Raw genomic sequence first — 22,964 nt, forward strand, 5'->3', positions numbered from 1 at the left:
AGATTTTCCAAACTCTTCATATGTTCATCATACACTGAACTAATTGTAATTTCTTATTTTGATACAAGTTCTTCATAATACAATAAAGATAGAATTAATTATTTCTGATTTTGATAATTTCTTACTCGAGATTTGGTAATTTCTGTAATTACTTTTGATTTTAAATTTTTACATTAACTGATTATTATCTCATGTGTATCACTGCTTGATTTCTGATTGTATAGCGATCACCCGTTTTTCCGATATCCAGTAGTGAGGTTTGCATTTAATTTATGTGTGTCGAATTTTGGTAATTCCTGGAATTAATTTTGATGCTCAATTTTTGCACTAACTAAATTAGTTGGAATTGTAATAGCTATTTTGATGATTCAATCCTTGATTGATTGCAGTATCGGTAAATTATTCCTTACAGATGAATGCTGTCAACGAGCATTTTTATAGTTGATTGCTACATAATTTTGGAATGTTCTCTATAGGATATCAAGTTTGGGGATGCCTTCTGCGGTGTTACTGTGTAAGCTCATTGTTTTTTTTTTTGCCTTTTTGTGCTCATATATATTTGTATTTCAAACCCAAATATTATTGATTGGTTTAGGCTTAATAATTATAGCCGAATTTGTATTTCAAACCCAAATATTATTGATTTGTTTAGGCTTAATAATTATAGCCGAATTGGTGTGTTTGGTAAATTTTGGGGTTATGTTATTGATCTGTTTAGGCTTAATAATTATAGCTGATTTGGTATGTTTGGTAAATTGGTAAATTTGGGGTTATGTCTTAACCCTAACACCCCCGATAAACCGTAAAGGGCGTGTTATTGGTTGTGAACTGGTGAGTTTGGGGCTGATAATTGATTATTTGCCCAGGTTTGAGTATGCAATAGTCAAATATGGGAATTAACACATAAATGGAATTAGATGCATACCTCCATACGATGTCCGTACTTTGACACTTTAGAAATCTAAGCAAATCATAGATGAAAACGCAAACTAATTAGCCCAGATCAAGCGGAATTCGATGAATTAAGGAAAGAAATAGAGCTTCGATAACTGAACTTGTTATGCTAAGCCTCGATATGCACAATGCTTTTTTTTTTTCATTTTTTTTACAGGTCTATTTGTATTTAAAGCATGTAGCTTATTGATCTGTTTACCTATACTTATAACTGGTTGTGGGTTGATGATTGGTAATTTTGCAGAGGTGAACAACTAATCTAGATTAATTGGTTAGTTTGAACTAACATATATACTGTGGCTTGCGAACTTCGTTATTTGGTTAATTTGGGTGCTCCATGCTTTTGTTGGCTCCGGCTTTTAGTTAGTTGGTTCATTGTAGTTTCTTTATCTACCTCTGATTATAGCATGGTTTCTTTGAGCTGCCTCATCTCATGGTTGCTCCGTGCTTTCACAGGAATTCCCAACTGTTGACGACGCCCCCAACGCTCCAGCTTTAGGGTTGTCCTACCCTTTTCCTTTATCAGGCTTGTCTGTTCTTGCTATTGCTCTCGGGCTTTGTGAAGGCATCTTCTGCTTGCCCCGTACCAATTGATATCGATTAGACTCTGCAGATCAACTTTCAACTTTGGTAGGTGGTGCCCCTAGTTGTTTTAATGGTATGCTAACTGTTGTTACACTTTATAATGCTCGTATGATTGTGTTTGTTTTTTTATGGGATTGTTTGAGGTACAACATGGTTGTATGTGGATTTTGAAGTGCTTCTTTACCACTCATCTCACCAACCATTTTAGTCCTCCCCTTCTATTCTTATTCTCAGCCTTTCTCTTTACTCTTCACAATCAATTCCCATTTTATTTGTCAGTTCTTTTCTATTACTCATTTTATTTGCGGTTAATTACTATAATTGGGATTATTTATTTTAATCTTTATTTACCATTTATGGCTGATTTTTATAGTTAGGCTTCTTTTTAAAGTCCTTGTTTCATTTTCCGGTTGATTCTTACAGTTGGTATTTTTTTGGGCGATTGCAGTTGTTGAGGACAGAGATAATGTCGACAAGAGAGTGTATTACTCGGAGAAGATATGGAGGTCTATATATAACAATGGGCTGATGGCGATGTCGCCAGCGATTAACATGCATTAGTGAGGTAGCGTAAGCTTAATTAACTCCATTGATTTTGATGCTAGATGTTACATATTGAGCTAGAACATTGATTGTGAATTGAATAGATACGGTTTAGTTTCTGGGTTTAAATTGATTGCAGTGTAATGGCTAAACAAATGTGATTTATCCAAACAAGCTTGTTGGCTTTTTGTTTCGTAGGTGTTGGCTGAAGACAGATCAAGAACAAATAAAGGTAACAGATGACCAATCTCTGTGGCTAAAATTAACGAGCAGACGAAACTCTCTTATTGGACGTGTACCAATCATAGGCAAATAATTGTCAGACCTTATAAATTGATGGCCGTTTAGAGATGTTGTGTAGACGGGGGATGGTCGTACCTTGCAGATCTAATGGACTTTGATAATTAGTGTCGGGTTCTTCGGGGCCAGGTGAGGTTTGTAAATTAGTGTGTGTTTAAAGATGGTCTGGAAAAGGTGGTTGTTGTGCGTTGCGCATCCGGTGATATTTAATGGCGCTAAATTAGTTTGTTAATTAGTATGGCCGTTTATTATAGGGTATAAATTTTATACTTGTGCTTGTTTGGGCTAATCTGCTGTGAAATATAACTAAAAGCTTAAGCTAACAAGGAAAGACCAAAAATTACGGACCTTGTAGATTAGCGCCCACGTAAGGATTTTATGGAGGCGACTGGTTATTGTATGCCTCGGAACTGACAATGAAACACAATAATTAAAGTCGATTAGATATTGTGTTATTAGGTTTTTAAATAAGGGGGAGGTTATTAGGCGTAGGAGGATGGGTGTATAGAGAATCTATAAAATCAAAGACAACCCTTAGAGAAATAGGAGAAAGATTCATGTTTTCGAATTAAGGAATACAAATGTTGATGATTCGGTCATTGAGGAGTCCAGTATGACAAAACTGACCATTTAGGAACGCCTAATAGTGGAAGTTAATTTGGAATTTACGTTTACAGTGGATTATGTAGATGTCTACTTTCGGTCGTGTAATGCTGAAAAAAGAGTTTATTTACTATTTTTAGGCAACCTTTTCATTTTGCAGTAATTTTCCTATCAATGAAAATTGATACGGTCTTTTAAAGTACAAATGAATCTAGGCGGAAACAGCATTCTTGTGCTGTTCACCAACTATGTGGCCAGACTAAACAGAAATTTGATAGCTTTCCAGTCATATTTATGTGTTGTTTGTATTGATTCCGTAGATTTAGTTTTCATGTTAAAATCTCTGCTAAAAGAATAGTTTAACCTGAGTCTAATTAACAAAGATCAGAAGTATTGTTTTTTCCCCGCTGTCTGGCTGCAGAGGTTAGAAGAAGCAATGGACATCAACAACTCCGTTTCCTAGGGATTTAGTGCACAAGAAGGACTCGTAGCTTAAGAGCAGCAGTGGTCTCAAGTGGTCTCAAGATACAGCACACCAGCTGCAATTGAGGAAAATGAATCGGTGCAAGTTTTTCTGTCTAAAGTAACTGGAATTTTTAGTCAAATTAAGTTGTGGTTTAATTGCGCGCGGGAATTTTTAAATGCCTGGGGAACGGAGTTGTTTTCGTGCTGTTCTTTGCGCGCAGGTAAACCGCAAGTTGCTGGGCATATTGGTCCGCGCGCAACGTGCCCCCTTTGGCCCTATTATGAGAGCGCCATTGACGCACTAGAATATGGTTGTAGGAGATGTGATAAATTTTGATTTTAAGATGAGGTATATTCTAAATGAACAATTCTCTGATGCTGCATTCAGAGCCCCATTTATGAGAGAGCCATTGAGACACTAGAACAATTCTATGCTTGTAACAAACTTTCAGATGATCGGCCTGATTTTGCCTCCTTCAAGCTATTGGACCTTCCTTGCTTACTTTGCTTACCGGTTTATCAACTCATGACTATGACTTCCAAATAGGAGCACAAAAATCGACATCAGATTGGATTACCTCAACTCCAACCGTCTACAATGCCTCAGTACGTGGGCTTAGCCTGAGTAGATGCTCTGGTGTCACCCATGATGGCACGTCTTCTGTTATTAAGAGGCATAGGGAGCTTGAAAAAATTGATACAACTGAGTTTCGGTTTAGTTTGTAGCAAAGTCATTATTCTAGCAAAGTCTCAAATTTTTCGTAGTAAAATTTCGTTACAATTCGAGGTCGACGACTCACAGCCAATAGGAGGTCTATATCCCTCCATGCACATCTCACCATAGAGTCCTCGTAAATGGCGTAATTATCTTTCCGAATTAGACGCAAGCTTGATAGTTTGAAACGAGACGGAGATGGCCTTGGGACTCCGAATTATCAATTTTTAACTTAGAGTTTGTACCTAAGCAATTGTTACATAAACAAATATTATAAAAAAAAATCTTTTGAGTTATATGCAAGCTTAATATTTTCAAGATAGACAGAGATTGTCCTTGGAACTCTGCGCGTAACGCGCGCGGAGGAACAACTATAGATATAAATTGATATGATGATATGATACTCGTTAGACCTGGCAAACAGATCAGGTCGTGTCGTGTTCGTGTTCGTGTCAATATTAAACGGGTCACCACTACCCCAACCCTAACCCGACCCAATTACATAAACGGGTCATTTGTCTCAACCCTAACCCAACCCATTTAATTTTTCTATAACCCAACCCGACCTGTTTAACCCATTTATCTTTAAGCAGGTCATTTTTAACCCATTTAACCCAATAAACTAATGCAATAAACTACGCTTTATAACCCTATTATTCCAAAAATGATGAATTAAAATGCTAATTATTAAGTTGTTTGGTTGAATTATTGACTCAAGCCAAATATATTATGACAATTTTAAATAAATGGGTTATTCGTGTCGGGTTCGTGTCAAAAGACATCAACCCTAACCCGACCCATTTAAGTTTCGTGTCGTGTCGTGTCAACTCAATTAGTTAAATGGGTCCCAACGTCTTGACCCTAACCCACTAACTTCGTGTCAGGTTCGTGTCGTGTTTTCGGGTCGTGTCAATGATTGCCGCCTCTAATACTCGTAGAGAGCGACGTGACTTTAAAGTAATGTTTTTGGAAGAGTTGCACAAGACTATCTATAGGCTTTGGTACCCGTAATAAGCTTGGCTCATATTTGACCCTAACTTATGGGCTTTAGTGCTTTACCGAAACTACATACTCACCAAAGTTTCAACCCGAAATTTAATGGACCGGGTTAAATTAACCGCAAGTCCGCAACACATCAAACACAAAATCTCTTCAGAAAAAAAACGCCGCGCTTCATACTTCTTCTTCTTCTTCTTCTTCTTCTTCCTCCTCCTCCTCCTCCTCCTCCTTTACTCTGCGCATTATTATTATCAACCAAATTAAATTCCAGTTTTAGTTTCACCCAATTAATATAATATAAATAAAATGGTTGTTACTACTTTCGAACAGGTAATTGTTTTTACTATATTTCTTGCATTTAATTTATCATTTATCAAGTTTTTGAGTGATTTTTTGTGTAGTTAAACTAATTTACCGCAATTTTTACTGTAAATTGTTTTGGTTAGTATTCAAAGTTTGAGGAGTAGGTATTAGGTTTTATAACGGTCGGGTAGCGATTAGGGTTACGAGTGTACTCCCTCCGTCCCAATCAAAATATCCGTCACAAAGAATAAAAAAGGAAAACAAATGATTGAGACGGAGGGAGTCTACTTTTGAGCTGTTATTGTGTTAATGGGGGTGTTATAGTGGGCTATTGAAAGTAGGGATTGTGTTTTGGGAGATTTAGTTTGCAACAGTTTACGGCGGTAGATGAATGACAAGTACGATTCTCTCCTTTTTCTATTTATTCATAGAAAAAGGAGAGAAGCTGCAAGAAAACCTTAGGCTTCTCTCAGCCGTCACACTTTGGTCAGTTGGGTGTTTTCATTTACACCCGATAATTCAGAAATCTTTCCTATTTCTTACTAAAAACACTTAATCTCTATGAAAAACATGCCCGTTCTCCGGCATAGAGAGGTAACTCTTGCTTCAATGTTTTCAGCTGTAGATTATCTGGAATTTCCCCATCTCATCTCGATTTTGCTTGGTTTCTGCTATGTAATCAGAAAAACTTTGTTTATTCATGCAGGATGAGGAGATGGCGGATGAAGATGTGAACAAATTTCTTAGAGGAGAAGGCGCTGACCTAGAGGTATTCTTCTTCAACAACTTTAACCCTTTGCTTTTGTTTATTTCTGCTGCTGATGTAATAATCCTCATCTGTCTTCTCGGGTTTTGGACTTGTAATTGTTGTTTCAGGTTGTGCAAGATAAAAAGTTGAAGGGACAACTTGCTGTTAGAGAAGGGCTCAATAAACGGTCTGCAATAGCAGCTACAAATTTCCAAAAGGTCACCCTCTCTAACCTTTCATCTTTTTGTTACTTAGTTAGCAATTATAACTCTATATTGTTACGAGCATCTTTTATTTATGGGTCATGTTGAAACAACCTCTTCGTGTTCCTCACATAGGGCTAAGGCCGCGTATATCCGATCCCCTAATCTGCAATTCATGGGAGCCTTTGAAACACCAGGGGCAATGTTGTTGTTGATGACAACTATTAGATATAACTGATTGGTGTGGTATTTTTATTTGCCTTTGACTAATGAACATCAAAGAGAGTTGTCTAAATTCCTTGTAATTTCTAGTGGATGAAATGCAGTGCAGTCTTTTCTAGGCTTTGCTATGTTCTTCCACTTTTAGAACATCCTAACATCTGGCTTTTGTGACTACTAGGTCTTATAGCATCTGAGGAGTAAATATGACAATTTATTGGCACTACTTTAATATTAGATGAACAAATCATGGCACCATTTTTTCTAATATAATTGTTTTTTTGGTCTCAACGCTGGTCTCACATGTGATTTGAACAAGATAAGCTCAACATGCAAGTTATCATTAGTTGTTTTGCCTTTGTCTAGGGGAAAAACGCTGGAACAATATTTGTTTTTCTTGATTTCATCTGTTTTTGTGATCTGATGACCCTGCTGATGACTAAAATTTCATATACTCAGTGGTTTTTGCCTTCGGTAGAAGGGTTCTTGGAGCCTGATGGTATAGAAAAGACATGGAGATTTAGACAGGATGATATTGCTCGGGAAGTTGACATCTTAAGTAAAAGAAAGCAATTTGATATTGTTTTACCAGGTTCGTTCGCATTCATGAATCATGAACTTTTTCTCTTGCAAGGTGCCAGTGTGCCACCTTATTGTGCCATACTGTCATTAAATTAGGGATGCCTGCCGATGTGCTTTACCTGCATTGCAATTTGGATTTGAATTAGAATTTTATTTTTCTGACTCGGTAAATTGATAAAAGGAAAAGCAGGAGTTTGTGTTTTTTTAGAATTTTATGTTAGGGGAACTTATACGAAATATGTACTATGTAGCTTCAATGCTGGAAAAATGTCTTCGATTTTGGCAAAAAAAATGTGCTTTTAGTGGGAGTTCTGGAGGAGATGTTCACACAAGTGCGTGTGTGAAATTGAGGTATAGAAAAGGTGTGTGTGTGTGGGGGGGGGGGGGGGTGTTACGAATTAACCCTTTTTTGTATATTTTGACTCTTGAGAATCATCTGGTGTAGTCATGTAAATGTAATATTGATAGTATTTACTTTTTAGCAGTTCCTTGTCCTTTCTGATTATTTGTTTGAACGTCAAACACAGATTTGGGTCCATACACTCTTAGTTTCACTTCCAGCGGGAGTCATATGGCACTCGCAGGGCGCAAGGGCCACTTGGCTGTCCTCGATGTGAAAAGCATGAGCCTTATTAAGGAGTTCCAGGTATGTTACAACTTACAACACTGCATTTAAATTTGTTTTTCTTTTTTCCATGTCTATCATTTTGTTAAAACCTTTTGAATTTGTTGTCCTAGATCTATTATTTGGATCCAGAACAAGGAACAGAAAACAATGAATGCATTCTTTCGAAAAAGTGGAATTTTTTGTTGACTCGTATTGAGTTTGAATGTTGGAAAATACAATCAAAAGTTACGTAGGCTTCATTGAAACTGCATTTAATGTTCCCTATTTTGATTGTGAACATAATGTGTGCGTACTTATATTGACATTAAGTTTTCTCTTATTTATTGTAAACTGATGATAACTCGGGAGAAAAAAAAACATTTAAAAAGCAATAGATTCTCATAAGCAAGATGGAGAGCTCGCAAGCCAAATGCTGCTGTTGTTGTGAAGCACTTACTTATCTAGGGTCTTCAGTTTAAATGTTTCAGTTAATTGGGAACAAACTGTACTAAGTGCTGCTTTCATTCAGGGGTCAACTTGGAAACAAACTCTTTGTTATTTCATAAAGAAGGTTGTTTTATCCAATCTTCTCCAATGTTGCTCGATGCAGGAATCTCTTGGGAAGCAATGATGTAATTAATTATCAGAATGACAGTGACATTATTTTTTTTTTCCTTGTTTCTGCTGTGCCTTTTTTTTTTTTTACCCTGGTAGGGTGGACAAGACTTTTTTTCCCCTGCTGCGTAGAGTTCTATAGAAGGCTGTACTTTGTTTTAAAATATGATTTTTATATTAAAGCTGGCTTCTTGTTTGAATGCTTCGTGACTACTGTCCATGATTGTTATAGGTAAGGGAAACTGTAAGAGATGTCACGTTTCTGCACAATGAGCTGTTTTTTGCCACTGCTCAGAAGAAGTGAGATTTCTTTTCCTTCTTTTTCAAATTGATAAACGTTTATATTTTTTCATTATTATTTTCAGTCTTTAATTCAATTTGGGAAAGGTTACTTTTGACAATTGGTCTCTCTTGTGATGGTCACAAGTTGTGACGGAGAAAATGTGGCCATTTTATTATAAAAAGTAACCATCCACCAATTCTTATTTACAAGATAATGGTCACTTTTTATCATAAAATGGTCACATTTCCTCCGTCAAAAGTTTGTGACACGTCATAAATGATAATTTGTGTACTTTTGATGCTGTCAATCTCTTCTCTTACACTGTACACGATTTTTACGTGTATCCTTCCTTTAACAAGTCAAATAATTTAAATAACTGAGGAATGGAGATACTAGGGAAAAAGGATATGATGTTGGTGAGGATGTTGAGTAGTAGAGGCAACTCTTGTTGAAGTGTATTACAGGCAGGCTCACTTATTTGCTTTAAGTTTGTATCTATAACTTATGACCTAGATTTTTGTATAATGCCAACTTTTGCATCAGTCATTCATTCACTATTATTTAGAGGAGTAAGTCTTTTGTAAACAGATTTATGATAAAACATTGTAAAACCATTAACAAAGTACTTTGATGACCTTATTAGCCAATCATGGTAGTTAGTGGAGGTTATTAGAGTGAGGGGGTAATTAAGTAAAGTAATTGATGGTTTTACAATAACATTAATGTGCAACCGATGTATACAAGTATTACTGTATTTAGAGATGGCAATAGTTGTAAGTTTTGACTCAAGTCTTTCTACTTCATTTTAATAGGATGTTTTACATCAAGATGACAGACATGGAATTTCAGCTGTACCTTAATACCTTTGATACTATGAGAAAGTAACTTCAGGCCGTGTGTAAAATGTTTCCAACAAATTTGAAATTCCCGAATAACTAATTTGACATTTCATTTTGTGTTACAATTTCTGTAACATGTAATCCATATGCACCTTTTTATGGTATTCCCTCCGTTCACTCTAATTCCACACGATTGGATAATATATGTGAGGAGTGTGTTAATTAAATGCATGGAATGGGAACAAAGGTAGTATGTTTTAAGTTCTATTCATACTTATCTTTCAATTTGCTGTCAGAAGTCCTTTTAGGAAAAAGCGTAATTTATAAAATGTGTGTTTCACACTTTCACCTGCCTATCAAGCAAATGTAAGTTCAGCTTAATCAGCTCTAATGTAAAGCCTAGTATCTGTGTCCTACAAAATGTGGTGGTTGGGAAATTATCTTCTTTCATTTTTCATCTATACGTTATTCAATTCTTTGATTTGATTTACCAGATAGAGGGCTAATAGTTACTGGGATAAGTTTTTGAATCGTTACTTTCCTATTGTGGATCCATTTATTGCTGTTTGCACCCTTTCTCATAACTGTTTTTTTCCCACCAATTCTTACATGACACGGTCTCGCAATAAGCTTATCGTGAGACCTCTCATGTAAAATAAAGTGTTATCTTTTATTCTATATTTTTCTTCTTTTTTGTTAGATTCTAGTGTTATATTGGCTTTGTGATTATCACTCACATTAGCTTAATAAGACTTGCTCACATTATTCCCCGCTATTTTATTTGTATCTATCCTTCTTTCTGTTGTTTGTGCATCGTCACTGCAGATTCAGTAAGCTAACAAAAAAACTTGCATTGAGCAGGTATCCTTACATATATAACAGAGATGGCGTGGAACTTCATTGTTTGAAGGTAGCATGCTTAATGATGATATATCTCGCGTGCCTTTTTTTGTAGTTCATATTGCTTTAAAATTAGAGTTCACCCTTAATTGCATCTAAAATTTCCCACTAGTATCCTAAAGTTCAGGTACCATGTTTGTGACAAGGTTACAAATCCACTTTGAGAATAAAGGGTTTAATAACTTCCCCGGCACTCAAGGTGCCACCTAACTGCGTATTATTTCATGTCTCTGTACCCTTAAAAACGTTTGGATGGATTTGAACAACTTCGCACCTCAAGTTACGGAAGTGAGACACTGAATTTCTTGCATCTTTTATCTGTAATTGTCTTGTCATTGTCTCTTAATGTCCACTGGTTTTTCCAAAATTCTATTCAACAAAGGGCTAAACTTGTTATAAAATCAGATCATAACAGTGCAATGTGAATGTCTGAAAATTTTGACTTTGTTAATAATTGGCTGCATCTTTTTGATTTGATATGCTTGTCATTTGACGATAATATCTCGCGACCTTTCTTTCTTCGTCAATTTTGTATCTTCAATTTTGCTATATTTGTTTAATTGAAAGCTTTCTTCAAATTTTAGGATATAAATGCCACCTTTTGTTAAACTGTGTTGACCTAGTAACCGCTTAAACTTGTTTTGCCAAACTTGAAAAATGTGCACATATGAACAACTGTCCCATGCATTCAGGGTATTAAATCTCAGTTCACTAATGATCATAATAAGTCTAACTATGGCTTAATCGCATGCATCACCTTAAAATTGTGAATACCGAAGATCAGAGTTTTTCTACCCCCTCTCCCTTCCTTTTCCATCTTATCTAACATTCAACAGCATTTGACAAGTTTTTGTGTTTGTATGTCAGGAACATGGCTCTGTATTAAAGCTTCAATTCTTGAAGAACCACTTTCTTTTGGCATCTATCAACAAATTTGGGCAGCTTCACTATCAAGATGTCACCATGGGTCAAATGACAGCAAATCACCGAACTGGTTTAGGCCGTACTGATGTAATGCAGGTAAATCCATACAATGCCGTCGTTTCCGTGGGCCATTCTAATGGCACCGTCACCATGTGGAAGCCCACAAGCTCAAACCCTCTTGTCAAAATGCTTTGTCATAACGGTCCATTAACTGCCGTGGCATTCCATTCTAATGGACATCTCATGGCAACTGCCGGGACTGAGAGAAAAATCAAATTGTGGGACTTGAGGAAATTTCAGGTTCTTCAAACAATTCCCGGTAATGCCAAGTCCTTGGATTTCAGTCAGAAAGGTCTGCTGGCTAGGTCAACCGGGTCATATGTACAAGTTCTAAGAGACTCTGGTTCTCAAAATTACGATCAGTATATGAGCCACTCTATGGCTAAAGGATACCAATTACATAATGTGACATTTAGACCATACGAAGATGTTCTAGCGTTAGGTCATTCAATGGGATGGGCATCTATCCTTGTGCCTGGTTCAGGCGAGCCAAATTTTGATACTTGGGTTGCTAACCCATTTGAGACCCCCAAGCAAAGGCGTGAAAAGGAAATAAGGGCTTTCCTTGAGAAACTCCCACCTGAGGCCATCATGTTGGATCCGAAAAAAATCGGGACAGTGAAGCCACGTAGAAAGAAGAACAAACCTACTCGGAAAGAAATGGAAGAAGAGGAAGAGGCCGCGGTAGCTGCGGTCAAGGGAAAGGAGCTTAAGAACAAAACAAAAGGTAAGAACCGGCCAAGTAAAATGGTGAGGAAGAAGCAGGAGAGGTTTGAAAATGCGAAGAGGCCATTCATAGAGCAGAAAATGAAGGAAGATGAATTGTCTAGGATTAAGAGGCAGAGAATTGACGAGGGAGCTGAGCTTCCAAAATCGTTGCAGCGCTTTGTTAAGAAGAAAGCTGATTAATTTTGTTTTTACATTTATGTATTCTGTGTTATGTCCTCGTTTAGAAGTATTTGACAAGGGACGTGTCCTAGTGTTAAACTCGATTATTTTATGAAAGTCCACATGTTTTTGAGAAGTGTTTTAAATGCCATATCCATATCCTGATACTGAGTTATACTGATTGTTGAATGATAAGAGTCATGGCAAAGCACACAGCTGGATTGGTTTGGTCAGGTTAGATTTGTGGGTTTTCAGGTTATTTTGACGGATGGTTATAGTTTGGTCTGTTCGTTTCATCACTGTTATGGTTTTTGTTAGATTTTAGTCATTATCTGTTCCCTACCTATCAATTGTATGAAGTTTCATGTTATTTTCGTCTGGGTCAATTTAGGTTTTGGGTCAATCTTTAGTTTGTCCTTACCTGTTTCAGGTTGGGTTTGAATAAGGTTAATCTGGCTCAGTATAATATGAAAAAGTCAGGGTAACCAAACTCTCAGTCTGAGAAGTGCAGCCAAAACCGCCATCGAAATCCGCAATATTATCCTCCAAGTTGTAGATGATGGGGAGTTTTGGTTCCATCCTGAGAATGTGTCAGTTATCCTTCTGATAATGCTAATTGCTCTTCACCATATTTGTCATATTATTTGAACATAATTGTTCAGAACATGGGAAAACTGAGTATTTGGGAATGATTTAGATTGAACCCAAAAATCCAGCTAGTTTTAGATGAATTATTATGTTCTTCTGTTCCCTAAATTAAGGAAAAGGAGAAATAATAGCACAAGTAATTTATGACCATATATTTTGGTAAAGTTGGGTAATGAATACCAAATGAGTAGGGATTAGGGAGGGTATAGTATAGGTATGGGTAGACCTGGCAAAACCAACCCGACCCGAATGACCCGACCCGAAAACGTTGACCCGAGACCCGAATTAACCCGAGTTGTGGAACCCGAATATGACCCGAAACCCGAATTAACCCGGCCTGACCCAATCTTGACCCGAGTTTTGCTAGACCCGCTATTGACCCGACCCGTTGCCACCCGACCCGGAACCACCCGGACAGAAACCACCCGACCCGTAAATGACCCGAATTAAATGACCCGAAGTGGACCCGAAATAGCTAATGTGAAATTGTATACAATATTATTAAATTAATTTGACGAGTTGAAAACACTAAGTAAACTATAAGACTATAAGTCTAGGCAAAACAATTAAAAATGAAATTATACAAACTTTGTTTACTCAAAATTTATACTCATCCATTCGGTTTTTTTTGTCCTTTTTTTACTTGCATATTACAAAGTAATTGTTATCTCTAAATATAGTAGAAAAAATAATTAATTACCCTTTGATTAAGCAACTTTTCTTAGTCCTTCCTTCAATATGAAAACCCAGTAACCAATTTCTCTTTTTAGAACCCTAATCCCCAAATATTGCGAATCAATAATTCACCTTTTCTACTCCGATTTTCCTACAATTGATTCACAAAGTAATACCGTACTTGATTTGGGTTTAAATGCAAACAATTGATTCCTGCAATGGAGTCCTGCACCAACACTATCAATTTCAATCACCCATATCCTAATCATTCGCGTCTCACTGTCAACCGCCATGGGCGCACTTCCCCAGCTTATCGAAGCCAACTAATGGAACCCAGATTCGTGTTTTTTGCTTAACAAATCTTTACCAAAAACATAAGAGTAAAAAACTGAATCTTTACCTGTGCTTGAACTTGATCATCTAACAAAAAGAACTAAATTACTCCATACAAATTCTATATAAGACTGGTAATCATTCATTTGCACTTGAAACATTAAAATTCAATTCGTTATCCATCATTTAAACGAATGAGAAAGTTTCAGTAGATACAGAACATAATATTTCAGACAAAATGTTTTTAAAAACAGCAACTCAGTATATATACATATGAATAAATTGATCTGCAACTTGTTCTCAACTTGTTGATTACTATTCTCCTTCTTCAAACCGGAGAAGTTGAGCGGCTTCTTCCAGCCGGTGGATTCGGCGCATACAGCATCAAACGAGCTGAACAACGACATCATCTTTACTTGAATTAATTAATTACTACGAGTAAGAAGTTGAGGGATTTTGAAAGTTTGTGTTGATTTTTTGGAGAATTGAATTGAATTGATGTGGAAAGGCAAACATTTAGTATTGAATACTTGTAATTACACAAAAAAAAAAAAAAAAATACAAGGTTTCAGAGATGAAAGAGAATGACGGAGATTACAATTGAGAATGCTTTGGTTAATTTTTTAGATTGTTAATTGAGTAATTTGATTTTGTTGTTGGGTGTATTATTGAAGAGTAGAAGAAATGAAGACTATGAGGAATGACGGAGATTACAATCAAGAATTTTGGAAGATGGGAAAAGAAGTAGAAGACTAGGAGGAGTCAGGCTAGGTGTGTTAGTATAGCTATGTGTTGTCCTTTGCTTTATAGACTATCTAAAATGGTAAAATTGGCGCCAAAGTTGTAATTTTGTCAATAAGTTTGCCGCCTGAACTGAACAATTTGGCGCCAAAATAATTCTTAAGTTTTTTTTTTGGAATAAAATAATTCTTAGGATTGTGTAATTGTGATTATAATTTATTAATTTGATATAGAGTATACAAATGTGCCGTATAATTATTAAGGTTAAAAGACGGTCTCAAATTATTTATGGAGTGTAAACGTATAGGTGTGTCGTAGACTCGTATTATTATTATTATTATTATTAATAATTTACAATTACAATTAATTCAACTTTTAATGTCACTTAAAAAATAATCTCGTGTTAACCCACAAGAAAAACAAATTTTCATTATGAAACGATTCTAATATATTATTATTATAAGATGTTTCTATATTACGAAGTATTTAACAGGTTAACAAGCAATGGTGTGAATTATGATTGAATTGTGTTGATCGTAACTTGTATGCTAGACACACGCGTGCGACAAGCTCCCGTATTACTAATTTGTCGATAATTGAAGGAAATGTACTATATTATGAACCAATCTCGTTATAATTCAATCTCAAATAACTCTATCATTAGATCACTTGTATAAGAATGTGTGAACGTTTCAAAATTAAGATTTAAATGACTGTTGTAAATAAATGTAAATTATTAGTAATAATACACAAACTTTATTAACATGATATCCATCAAGACTGCCTTAACAGTTATTAATATTGTACCCGTCTATAATATTGTTATTAATTATTAAACGTATGTCTTTCGAGGTTGGGTTAAATACTTAAATGTAATACGTTTAGAATAAAGGAATTTGTTGAAATACGACTGCAATTTACAAACATCTCATATTAACTACTTTAACATTTGATATGAACTTAACTATAAATTATAAATAAAATATCTTAAAAATAATATATACTCGATTAGTGAATAACTTAACTGAAGTAAAAGGAACAGAAGAAAAAACTTTGGTTATGTATTTTAAAAACGCGAAGATACAAAACAACCCAGCTCCAACTAACCCGACCCGAAAATGACCCGACCAGAAATAACCCGACCCGCTTTATCATTGACCCGAAAATGACCCGGCCCGAAACAACCCGACCCGCTTGATCCGAAAATGACCCGACAAACAGACCCGAAACAACCCGGAAAACCCGAAAAGACCCGACCCGACCCGAACTAACCCGGCAACGTTACAAACCCGAACAGACCCGACCCGAATTGGCCCGACCCGAACCCGACCCGTTGACCCGTTTTGCCAGGTCTAGGTATGGGTCCTGAAGCCTTACTCCCAGTTCATCAGAGTTGTCTAGTACTTTGTAACTGTTCATTAATAGTTTGGGGATTGCCTCCTTCTTCAAGGACATGGCCCATGGTTTGTGGGTCTAAGGACCCATTGAGATCAAGAAGATATACACCACATGTATGATGGTATGTATATCATCACTTGTTCAAGTTTCTATCTAACTATGATCACACATTCTCATATAGTCCATTTTAAGATTAACACGGGTTAAATAGTTACCACTTTCATAAATAAGACAAAAACAAAATGCACAGATATTAACAAAAGACTTATCTTTGACTATGCAAGTGACATGTATTTGACCCGTTTTAATCTTAAGAAGAATATATCCGTCTTAATCATTGTTACCTTGAACAATAACAATGATGTAAAAATAAAGAGTTTCATCTATAGAAGGAGCTCTTTACCTATTAATTTGCAAAATAAAGAGCTTCTTATATGAAATCGATTTTTAAAGTAGAAAATTGGTTTTTTCTTTATAAGGGACTTTTACCATTGAGATAAAATAATAAGTTTGACGATATAAAAAAAGTGGTATGAAACTTCTACCATTGCTATTGCCCACATGAGGGTTTTTCTTAGCATATAACAAATGCTAGAAATCGGTTAGTTTAGCTGGTAAATGGTTGATTAGTAATTTGGGTTATAGATTGTTGTTATTTCTCTTATTTTCAATAAAAAGTTGTTTATGCCAAAAATCGAGTTTTAAAAAACATAAAATAAAAACACTAAAGATAACAAATTAAGGCCAAAAAAAAAAAAAAAAAAAAAAAAAACTTCAGAGATATATCAGAACTATTTTACAAATCACCAATTAAAAAGAAGAACATCATAAGCTTTATACTCATGTATTTAGTCATCCTCAAGGACCACAACAACAATCAAACCAGCACACATGCATGCTTGTTATAATTCATCACCTTATTCACCTTGGGTCGTCTTGTTTAGATATGTTCCAAAGAATTTTGAAGCCTGTTTTTATTCTTCTTAAAATTATTTTGGTTTATATCATCCTTAGCGTTTTCCTTGATGAAGTATTTTGGAATTATGGGTAAATAGTAAAATTTCAACAACGTTATTTTGAGTGGCTCAAACATTACTGCCCAAGTGGCTATTATATTTCACAAATTCTCATTTGTGACGGAGTTATCCGTCGCAAACTTGTGACAGGTATCGTTTCCTTTCACAAAATACCCATTGAGAGGTGAGTGTGAAGCACATGGGGGTGCCCCACCTTGTCCCCTCTCCCTTTTTATGAGAGGTCACAAGCTTGTGACGGGATTAGCCCGTCACAAACAAGACTAGCTGATTATATTTATACAATCTTCTTTTCGTTCAAGGCAATTTCATTCATATGAATGCTGCATATATTTAAAAGTTATTTTAATAAATGTATAAAATTTGTTTGAATGAATGATATAGGCAAATGTGATCACTTTTGAAAAACAAATTTTCATAAGCTGGAACATTGTAATTACATTTGGTCATAAAATTACTATAAAACTAGTATTGGTGCCCAGCTTCGCCCGGGCTACATCTACTTACCATTAAATTATTTTTTTCATAAATAAAATTACGTAAAGTTGCATAACCCATAAATTTATCATTAATATATTTTCCTATGACATATCCTAAAATTACGATAAAATAAATTTTGAAATATTTTACTCTTATTAATGAAACAATAATAATAATATTTTACTACTTGCCCGTAATCATTATTAGTTTATTACTTTCACTACTCCCGCCGTAATTATTGTTAGTGTCGCATTAATATTGATAATTTCACTACTCCCGCCGTAATTTATTGTTACTTTCACTATTGTCGCATTAATATGGATTATTTCACTATTCCCCTTATATCTACCACTTTCACTAATCTCGCAGATAATATCGTTACTTTTACTATTCAAATGAGTGATTACTATCATATAACTATATCCAATGTTACTACAATTATTTTTTAACTTACGAAATTACTTTTACTACTTAAGCATGAAATTTTTAGAGGATTATATATTTATATAAATATATATTACATATATGCATTAAATCAAATCGAAAAAATTATGCAATATTATATTAGTATGGAATCTAACTTGAATTATTTATAACCTACTTATATTATATTTTTGTATGTTAAATAATTAACATCTCTATACATCTAACTATAAAGTTTAATAAAATTGCATAGATTTTAAATTTAATATATAATTTTATGATGATAATAATTAATACCATAAGTGTGCATGTTTATACTAATTAATTATTTTATTTGAAGAAAATTGACCATATTCTAGTCTTCTTTAAATATTTAGGAAAACTACCAAACATCTTCTTTCTTTAAGTCTCCTTAAAATTGACCATCTTAATTATTTATTTTATTTTAAGGAAATTGATCATCTTAATTAATTATTTTATTTTAAGTAAATTCAACATGTTTTAGTCTCTTACAAATATTTAGGAAAATTACCAAGTTTCTATATAATTTAATTTTAACCCAAATTATATAATATTTGCATTGAGATCCCTTAATCGGGTCTATCACACAGTGCTAGTGATTTAAAACTATTTAGTATAATTAATTTGTATCTTTCTTTAATTACATTGAAGTCCCTTAGTTTCTGGATTTAATATATAGTACTAGTATGGGTGTCTGGCTTCAGCCGGGCTACCTGTATTTAATATTAAAATATATTTTCAATTAACTAAAACTATTTTAAAGTTGCATAACTTATAAATATCATTAATATATATTTTTCTATGATACAAAGTATATCTTAAAATTAAGTGAAATAAATTATGAGACAAATTCCCTACTCCCGCTATTAATATTTTACTTAAATCGATTACTTAGCTAATTTTTCATATATACTTCCTTTTGTTCTTAGAATTGTTACTTTTATTACATTTATTATTATTACTTTTACTTTTACTACTCCCGCCGTAATTATTGTTACTTAATTATTGTTACTTTCACTACTTGTACATTAATATTGATAATTTTACTACTCCCGTTGTTACTTCTGTTCTTTTCAATACTCCCGCTCGCTGCTAATATTGTTACTTTGACTATTCAAATGAGTGATTACTATCATATTACTATACCCAATGTTAGTACAATTCTTTTCACTACTAACAGAATTATTTTTACTCTTTAAGTATCCAATGAGTGATTAGTATATCACATTAAGGTTACTTTTATTACTCTCCTACTCGAAATAATTATATTACATGTATGCATTAAATTAATTAAGTCGAAATAATTATGTAATATTATATTTTTTTGGAAATCTAGCTTGATTTATTTACTTTTTAATAGTTTTCAAAATATAATATACTTATATTATGTTTGTTTATGTTAAAATAGTTAATATTTTTGTACTAAATAATACCATAAGCGGGGCATGTTTATTTTAAAGAAAATTACCATATTCCGTGTTCTCTAAATTTATATTTCAACCAAAACTATATAATATTTACATTGAAGTCCCTTGTTCAGGTCCATCGCACAGTGTTATTGATTTAAAACTATATAGTATAATTAATTTGTATAAATTTATTTAATTACATTGAAGTCCCTTGGTTTCTGGAATTAATATATAGTACTAGTATTGGTGCCCGGCTTCGCCCGGGCTACCTTTACTTACCATTACATTTTTTTCATTAAATAAAATTACTTAAAGTTATATAACTTATAAATTTATCATTAATATAATTTTTATAACATATCCTAAAATTACGATAAAATTAATTTTGAGACAAATTCACTACTCCCGCTATTACTATTTTACTCTTATTAATGAAACAATAGTAATAGCATTTCACTACTTGCCCGTAATCATTGTTACCTTCACTACTCCTGCCGTAATTATTGTTACTGTCATTACTGCCGCATTTGATAATTTCACTACTCCCGTCGTAATTATTGTTACTTTCAGTATTACCGCATTAATATTGATTATTTCACTACTTTCGTTGTTGTTTCTACTACTCTCGCTAATCTCGTTGATAATATTGTTACTTTTACTATTCAAATGAGTGATTATTTTCTTTACCAACGAAATTACTTTTATTACTTAGGCATGCAATTTTAAGAGGATTATATATTTATATAAATATATTACATATATACATTAAATCAAATCGAAAGACTTATGCAATATTATATATTATGGAATCTAACTTAAATTATTTATAACCTACTTATTATATTTTTGTATGTTAAATAATTAACATCTTTATATATCTAATAAACTATAATAAAGTTTAATAAAATTGCATAGATTTTAAATTTAATTTATAATTTTATGATGATAATAATTAATACCATAAGTGTGCATATTATACTAATTAATTATTTTATTTTAAGGAAATTGACCTTCTTTTAGTCTTCTATAAATATATAGGAAAATTATCAGGCATTTTCTTTTTTTTAGTCTCCTAGAAATTGTCCATCGTAATCAATTATTTTATTGTAAGGAAATTTACTATCTTAACTAATTATTTTATTTTAAGGAAATTGACCATCTTAATTAATTATTGTATTTTAGTGTTTAGCAAAATTACCAAACTTATATATAATTTAATTTTAACCTAAACTATATAATATTTGCATTAAGATCCCTTAATCGGGTCCATCACACGGTGCTAGTGATTTAAAACTATATAGTATAATTAATTTGTTAATTTTCTTTAATTACATGGGAGTCCCTTGGTTTCTGGATTTAATATATAATATTGATTCCGTTTTTCTGAAAATACAAAAATAAACCGTCTGAAATAAGAATTTAGGTTAATATAATCATAAATATAAGGAATTGATTAAAGGGTTATGATAAATACAACCCGGTGAGTTGTATTTAAGCAACTAAAAGAGGAAATAAATAGTTAATATATGCAGTAATTACATTAATTTATGTGTAATTTACTCTCCAATTTCTAAATTAATACCAAATATAAAAGGTTATTAAATGTTTAAATACAATCTACTGAGTTGTGTTTATCATTTTCCTTGATTAAATACAGAGTATCTAAAATACGGTTTGAAGCATTGACGGATTTGTTAAAAGAATTTGGGGGTATACTGATTATGAGAAACTCTCGTTTCACTCTAATGGTATTTTTGTTGTGCGGTTTAAAACTGAGGAAATGAAGTTGAGAGTACTTCAGGCTGGTCCCATCTTCTTTGATAACAAGCCTGTGGTAGTTAAGGAATGGACGCCAACGACTAAGCTCATCAAAGAGGCGGTGGAATGGTGGATAAAGTGCCTATATGGATTCGATTGCTAGTCTGGTGGGAGTTACAGTCAGGTGTGACAGCAATACTCAACTCAAAACCTTTCTGGGGTATGCAAGGGTGATGGTTGAAGTGAAAGTGGGGGATGTGTTGTCTGATGTTGTGGAGTTTGATGATGAAATGTACATACATCATAGGCAAATAGTTCATTATGAGTGGAAGCCTGTGATCTGTACTGAGTGCAAGATTATGGGTCATATAGCACGGGATTGCAGGAGGAAGGAGAAGGTTGAGGCACCTAAACCCAGGAAGGCTTGGGTCCCTAAGAAGAATGGGGGAGGTCCTCAGGCAGCTCCTCCACAACCTTCTGTACCAGTGCAGCCTGTTGTAGTTCCTAGGGTGTCAACGGTGGCAATGGGACTTGGCAATGGTTTAGTTACACCACTGCCATTCTCCTTTCGACCTTCCTTTTCACCTACAAGAATTATAACTCAGATGACAAGGCAGGGGGGATTTAGTACTGACATTGGCAGGGTTACTTATTTGGAGGTGTTGGAGCACTCTATCCAAATAAGGAAGGTCACTGGTGGTGAACAGGAGGAGGGTTCGTCACTAATTGAAAATGGGTAGCATTGGATGCTGGAATGTTAGGAGGATAAATAGTGTGAATAAACAGAAGGAAGTTAAGTGGTTTCTTCATAATAATAAGGTAAGAGTTTTTGGTTTGTTGGAAACTAGGGTCAAAGTAGATTCTATTAATAAAGTACATCAAGGCATTGGTACTCACTGGTCTTTAGTAACTAACATAGCTAGTCATGATGGTGGACGAATTTGGATAATCTGGGATGATACTAATTATAATGTGGAGGTTCATGGCAGTGAAGCTCAAGTCATTCATACTAAAGTAACTTATAGACCTACTAGGGAATCTTGGTGGATGTCTATGGTTTATGGTTACAACAGAATTGCTGAAAGGGAGGCACTATGGGAGTCTCTGAGTACTATGAGTGGTCTAGTTGATGGACCTTGGGTGGTGTTAGGAGATTTCAACAATGTGCTTGCAATGAATGAAAGAATTGGATCTGAAGTCACAGTAGCTGAACTTAAAGGGTTTCAGGATTGTGTGGATTATTGTGGTGATGGACGCACCGCTTTCGGGAGCTTTCTTTACTTGGACGAATAAACATGAGGTGGGGTCTATGGTCTTCAGTAGGATTGACAGGGCTATGATCACTAATGATTGGCTGGATAGGTTCCCTGATACTCTCACTACCTTCCATCCTAAGGGGATTTTTGACCATTGCCCTTGTACAATGGTTCTTAGGCCTTCAGTGGATAAGAGGAGAAGCAATTTTAAATATTTTGATATGTGGGGGCAAGCTGATGGATTTATAAGCATTGTGAGGAAGGTGTGGGATACCAGAGTTGCTGGTGTCAAGATGTTTCAAGTAGTCAAGAAACTTAAGGCCTTGAAAAAACCATTGAAGGAGCTGAATAATGACAGATTCTCCAATGTTGAAACTGCTGCAGAAGTGGCTAAGATGCATATGTATAATGTTCAGAAGCAATTGCAGAGAAATCCTACTGATTCCCAGATGC

The 22,964-nt window shown here is 34.4% G+C and overlaps 2 protein-coding genes across 2 annotated transcripts; both read left to right on the forward strand.

Annotated features, from left to right (window-relative positions):
• Positions 1–5,302: 5,302 nt before the first annotated feature.
• Positions 5,303–12,471, forward strand: LOC141657388 (putative U3 small nucleolar RNA-associated protein 7). The gene is made up of 8 exons (XM_074464610.1): positions 5,303–5,494; positions 6,174–6,236; positions 6,344–6,433; positions 7,097–7,229; positions 7,747–7,865; positions 8,674–8,741; positions 10,425–10,473; positions 11,331–12,471. Exons 1-8 carry the CDS (start codon positions 5,471–5,473, stop codon positions 12,354–12,356), a joined length of 1,572 nt encoding a protein of 523 aa, XP_074320711.1. The 5' UTR covers positions 5,303–5,470; the 3' UTR covers positions 12,357–12,471.
• Positions 12,472–21,401: 8,930 nt separating this feature from the next.
• LOC141655354 (uncharacterized) lies at positions 21,402–22,548 on the forward strand. The gene is made up of 2 exons (XM_074462440.1): positions 21,402–21,991; positions 22,104–22,548. The coding sequence occupies exons 1-2, from the start codon at positions 21,402–21,404 to the stop codon at positions 22,546–22,548; spliced, it is 1,035 nt and encodes a 344-aa protein (XP_074318541.1).
• The last annotated feature ends 416 nt before the right edge of the window (positions 22,549–22,964 follow it).

Source organism: Silene latifolia, chromosome 5, assembly GCF_048544455.1.
Source record: "Silene latifolia isolate original U9 population chromosome 5, ASM4854445v1, whole genome shotgun sequence".
Classification (NCBI taxonomy): Eukaryota; Viridiplantae; Streptophyta; class Magnoliopsida; order Caryophyllales; family Caryophyllaceae; genus Silene; species Silene latifolia.

Coding starts and splice junctions, on each gene's coding strand:
- LOC141657388 (XM_074464610.1), top strand. CDS start 5,471: ATGGTTGTTACTACTTTCGAACAG. Junction 6,237..6,343: donor GAGAAGGCGCTGACCTAGAG/GTATTCTTCTTC, acceptor TTGTTGTTTCAG/GTTGTGCAAGATAAAAAGTT. Junction 6,434..7,096: donor CAGCTACAAATTTCCAAAAG/GTCACCCTCTCT, acceptor TCATATACTCAG/TGGTTTTTGCCTTCGGTAGA.
- LOC141655354 (XM_074462440.1), top strand. CDS start 21,402: ATGGATTCGATTGCTAGTCTGGTGGGAGTTACAGTCAGGTGTGACAGC. Junction 21,992..22,103: donor TCGTCACTAATTGAAAATGG/GTAGCATTGGAT, acceptor GTTGGAAACTAG/GGTCAAAGTAGATTCTATTA.